Here is a 4,781-nt window from a genome sequence, read left to right as displayed (position 1 = left end):
GTATAGAAGGAGAAAACTAATGTCAGGAATCAGTGGGGATAATCTGGTAGGAAGAAATATAGGAGAAGCTGTTGATAATGCTGCAGAATATGATGATAATGACAAAAGGGAAAAACGTATTCTTAAAAAGGCAAAAATATTTCATTCGCCCTATATTGAAAGAATTGTTAAGGTTGGGGAGAAATTGACTAAGGATGAAACAAGGATATGCAATTCAGTTTTTGCATCTAAAAGAGAGGATGGGTTTGTATATATATATATATATATATATATATATATATATATATATATATATATATATGTGTGTGTGTGTGTGTGTGTGTGTGTGTCACCTGTTATATTTCTATAATTTTGAATTGAATGTATTTAGATTGATTTTATAGAAATTTTTGTCACAGGGATGAGATTTGGGACATTGGAACAGGTCATTTGCTGCACCAGGGGTTTGTATATCAATTCAATCATGGAATGTTTTTGCATTCTAAAATAATTGATTGTTGGGCTGCGTTTTTAAATAAAATGGAGAACTACATGAATGAATCATCGCTTTCGAGATTTTTCTTCGATACAACTATTGTGGTATGAATTTATTTTGTAAATTAATTTTAAATTCAAGTTTATTTTTGTATACTTAATATTGTTGTTGATGTGGGTTTTTTCAGACAGAAGAGATATTGAATGAGCTAAAGTCGGAAGATATGAAATTTAGGCTTTTTGCTACTCTATTGTGAATCTACACTAAGAAATTTGATGTGAAGCCAAGTTTTAGAGATGTTGCACTTGTAAGTTTATTTAATAAATGTAATATTTGTGGCATCAATTAATATTAAATTAACTTCTTCTGTTAATGTGTACAAGGTTTTCTTCCCAATAGTTGATGATGGGAAGTATTACTTACTCATCCTTGATCTGAGATCAAGTTTGTACTACATAGTAGATCATGTGAAGAGAAGAGGAACTTTGGAAAGAAAGTATGGCATGATACCAAACCTGGTGGTAAGATAATCAATGAAATTCTTATCATTACTTTTTCATTGTAATGAATATTATAAGACTATGTTTGATGTATTTTTTGTATTTAATGACAGAAAAAACTGTTTTGCAACTACTTGACATCACAACATCATCCAATGGCAAAAGCGCTAGCTTTTAAGGCGGGACGGGTGATGAACATATCTTGGCAAGTCGAAAAAGCTGGAACAGAATGTGGAATATACCTCATGAGGCATATGGAAGGTTACATAAGGGAAAATGAAGGGTGTTGGGAGTGTGGTCTTACAGGTCAAATGCCTGCTGATGTGAGTGCTACAGTTAAGTTACGAACAAAATACATGGCAAGATTGTTGACAGCTGATTTCAATAAGTTCAAGAATATGATAGTTAAAGATTTTGAAGTGTTTCATAAGCTTGATATTTTGGAACAAGATATGCTTCTTCGAGAGTCAGCTGAAAATAGGAAGAAAAAAAAAGAAAAACAAGGGATTGTAGGTAAGAATTTGGAGTGGTGGTTAAGTTTTTTTAAGATAAACTTTGACATGGCATGAGCTGAACTTTTTTTTGTGGTTGTTCAAAAATGACTCTGCATTATGTTAGATGTTTGAAAAAGTAGTTTGTTTATCAGAAGTTATGAAGTAATGTTAACAGTATTTAAGCTTATGTCTTATAATGGAATATTAATTTTCATATAAAGGTTGTGTTGATGCATTGTTTAAATTCTGCGATGATGATGTTGTGCATTGTTCATATAATGGAATATTAATTTCCATATAAAGGTTGTGTTTTTCTATCAGAAGTTATGAAGTTTTTTAAAATATACTTCAAGGTGTTTGTTAATATTGTTTGTGTTGATGTATTTTTTTTGTAGTAATGTTGTTAATATAATTCAAGATTGTGGTTAATAACATTGTGTGACTAGACTGTTTTTTACAGTTTTCATGATGATGATACAATGTAGTAATTGTTATAATTCTGGTAGAATAGGTTATAGTTTTTTCATTTTATATTACTTAGGTGTAGATGATGATTGGATCTTCAGTATATTGTACCCTTATTGAAATTAAGTATGTGTGTTTACATGTATAACACATAAAAATCTAAAATCTAAAATTCTTTTGGAATGGTTATCTTTAGTAAATATGGAATCTGTTTTAGTATATTGTACCCTGTTTGGCTGTTTTTTTATATTTTTTTGATGCATATATAATAGTTTTATATTGTTATCATTCTATCAGAATATGTTATAGTTTTTATTATCTATTAATTGGATGTAGATGAGAAACGTATATTTTTGGTTTCACGTACCCTTTTGGAAATTAAATATGTGTGTGTAAATGTATAATTCGTAAAAGATAAAAAAATGTTACAAACAATACCTGTATGTAAATTGGCTGCAGATGAAAAGTGTATGTTTATATATCAAATTTTGTTGGAATGAATAAGCTTACGTAATATATAGTCTTTTTGAAAGAGAATATAATATAATGAATTCTTGTATATAAATTGTAGACATTGTTTGTATACGACACTAAACAATAAAACATTTTTGTTAAGGTTAAAATTAATCTTAAAATGATTGAAAAAAGTTGTATATCTTGCTGTAATTAAGGTAAGTAATGAATTTATACAAATGATGGATTGATTTTTTTTACTACGTTTTATGATTATTTTCAAGTTATAAGAAAAGATAGATATTGTTATATTGATTGACAACATCATCGTCACTAGCAATCAAGGTGAATACTTTATTAAACGACATAAAAGATAACATTGAATGTGAATCGACAAAATTAAAATGAAATGCCCTTCTACTAAAACCAATAAAAAAACAAACAAGGAACTCATTTTTGGGCATTCTTTTGAGGACGATTTCTTTTGTCATGATGAACCATCTGTTCACATGTAGCACGTTTTCTCTTAGGTTTCGAGCTTTCTTTCTTAATGATCTCTTTTGTAGATTTTAATCTTTTCCCATAACTACCGTAGCCTTTGTTATGAATATCTATAGGATTCTGAATGTCACCAACATCAGATACTACATCAGGACTAACCACGCCTAGAAGCTTCTTGAACTGATCTGCTCTGGTCGGTAGATCATGAGTTGGACAATCGTCTACGAATTTTTTTTTTCTGCTCGTCAAGGTATAACTTTAATTTAGCTGCATCATGGCTCAAAAAAGACGCACAACGATTAACAGTTGAAAAAAATATCAATAGCAGTCATGTCTGAATTAGAATCGTCAAAAGAACTATTGAAGCGTCTTTTCAGTAATTCTGTTGGAATAACATCCCTACGCCAACGTTTCAAAATGTACTTTTCAGGAATTTTTTCGATGCCATAGAACGTAAACACACAAAATATGTGTCTGCATAAGATCCCTACATGTTCAAAATGCATACAAGTACATTTGAATGAACCATCATTGGTTGAGTGTGTGACCTGGAATATGCAAGATGATTAGTGAGAATATTTAAGTTGTAAATTTTTAGTATTTAAATGCAAATGGTCAAATAACAATTAATGTGAAAAAAAATATACCATGTATTCAGTATCCCTTATAAGACAATCGCAATTGTATTCCTCATCTTTGTCATCAACATCGACATCATTTGTTTGCCTAATAGTTATGTTGTTTTTTCTCTCCAGAACAATAATTGTGTCAACATCGTTGGAAGATATCACATTCTTTTGGAAACAATTATCTTCAGCTCTTGATATCTCTTTCTGAACTTGATAAAAAATCTTGCGTGTATATACATTTGAAGCATGAGGTTCATTCGGACTACGGGTAATGAATTTACGAAAAGTGGAGGCAGTATTAAACTCATTGAGAATTTGGTTATGTTGTTGTCGTTCCATGACTGATTCAAATGTCATCATAAACATGACAAGATAAGAACCGGTTAAATGTGGTAGTTTGAAATGACCAATTCTGACTTTCAGACAGCGATGTAGTTCGCATAAGACCAGACATTGGAATGTGCTAGAAAAATGCGGGGATCCAAGATTTTTGCAAACCATACATGGTATTCATCCAACTGTTATCAGTAATTTTAAACACCTGCAACATCAGATGCCATACATTCTCGAACTGATGTGGTTCCAGCTTAGAATTCCAAATTATAGAGTGAAAATGCTTTCGAAATTTTTGATTGGTGGTTGCATCTTCAATTGATAAAATCTGTATAAATTGATTCTATTAGAATATGATGAAATGAAGGTAGAATATGAAAAAATAATAGTAGAATCATAACAAAAATTAAGAGTTAAAGCAATTGATTATGTTAAAATCAATTGATTCTGTCAGAATATGAGAAATAGGAAGAAAAAGTCATTGTATAATTATAGCAAAAATTAAGAGTTAGCTGAATTGATTCTGGTAGAATATGAGATAATGAAGGTAGATTATGAAAAAATCAATGAAGAATGATAAACAAAAATTAAGAGTTAAAGCAATTGATTCTGTTAAAGCAATTGATTCTGTTAAAGCAATTGATTCTGTTAGAATATGAGAAAATAATTGTAGAATCATAACAAAAAAAATATAATTTTGGCAACTTCTTTGTTATATGCCACATACATAACATATGATGTGCCAATGAGAAAACCTTATCTATAGCTTTTTTCAAATCTGGATCTTGGTCAGATAAAACCAATTGAGGTTGTTTTCTAAAAGCTTTCAAAAAAGCTGTAAGCAACCATTCATAAGAAACTCCATCTTCTTTACTTAAAAGTTCAGCACCAAATGTTACACATTTTTTGTGATTATCGATTCCAGTAAACA

The 4,781-nt window shown here is 30.0% G+C and overlaps 1 protein-coding gene across 1 annotated transcript; it reads right to left on the bottom strand.

Moving 5' to 3' along the window:
- Window positions 1–2,837: 2,837 nt before the first annotated feature.
- On the bottom strand, window positions 2,838–3,856 carry LOC145049832 (protein FAR1-RELATED SEQUENCE 8-like). Its single transcript, XM_078998187.1, has 3 exons — window positions 3,536–3,856; window positions 3,193–3,436; window positions 2,838–3,109 (listed from the first exon to the last, which is right to left on the bottom strand). Exons 1-3 carry the CDS (start codon window positions 3,854–3,856, stop codon window positions 2,838–2,840), a joined length of 837 nt encoding a protein of 278 aa, XP_078854313.1.
- Window positions 3,857–4,781: the final 925 nt, after the last annotated feature.

Source organism: Lactuca serriola, chromosome 5, assembly GCF_051521515.1.
Source record: "Lactuca serriola cultivar US96UC23 chromosome 5, Lser_US96UC23_V15, whole genome shotgun sequence".
Taxonomy (NCBI): domain Eukaryota; kingdom Viridiplantae; phylum Streptophyta; class Magnoliopsida; order Asterales; family Asteraceae; genus Lactuca; species Lactuca serriola.
Note: the sequence above shows the minus strand (reverse complement) of the source record. Positions and strands in the feature narration are given on the sequence as shown.

Coding starts and splice junctions, on each gene's coding strand:
- LOC145049832 (XM_078998187.1), bottom strand. CDS start 3,856: ATGGAACGACAACAACATAACCAAATTCTCAATGAGTTTAATACTGCC. Junction 3,437..3,535: donor TAAGGGATACTGAATACATG/GTATATTTTTTT, acceptor TGCATATTCCAG/GTCACACACTCAACCAATGA. Junction 3,110..3,192: donor TATTGATATTTTTTTCAACT/GTTAATCGTTGT, acceptor AAAAATTCGTAG/ACGATTGTCCAACTCATGAT.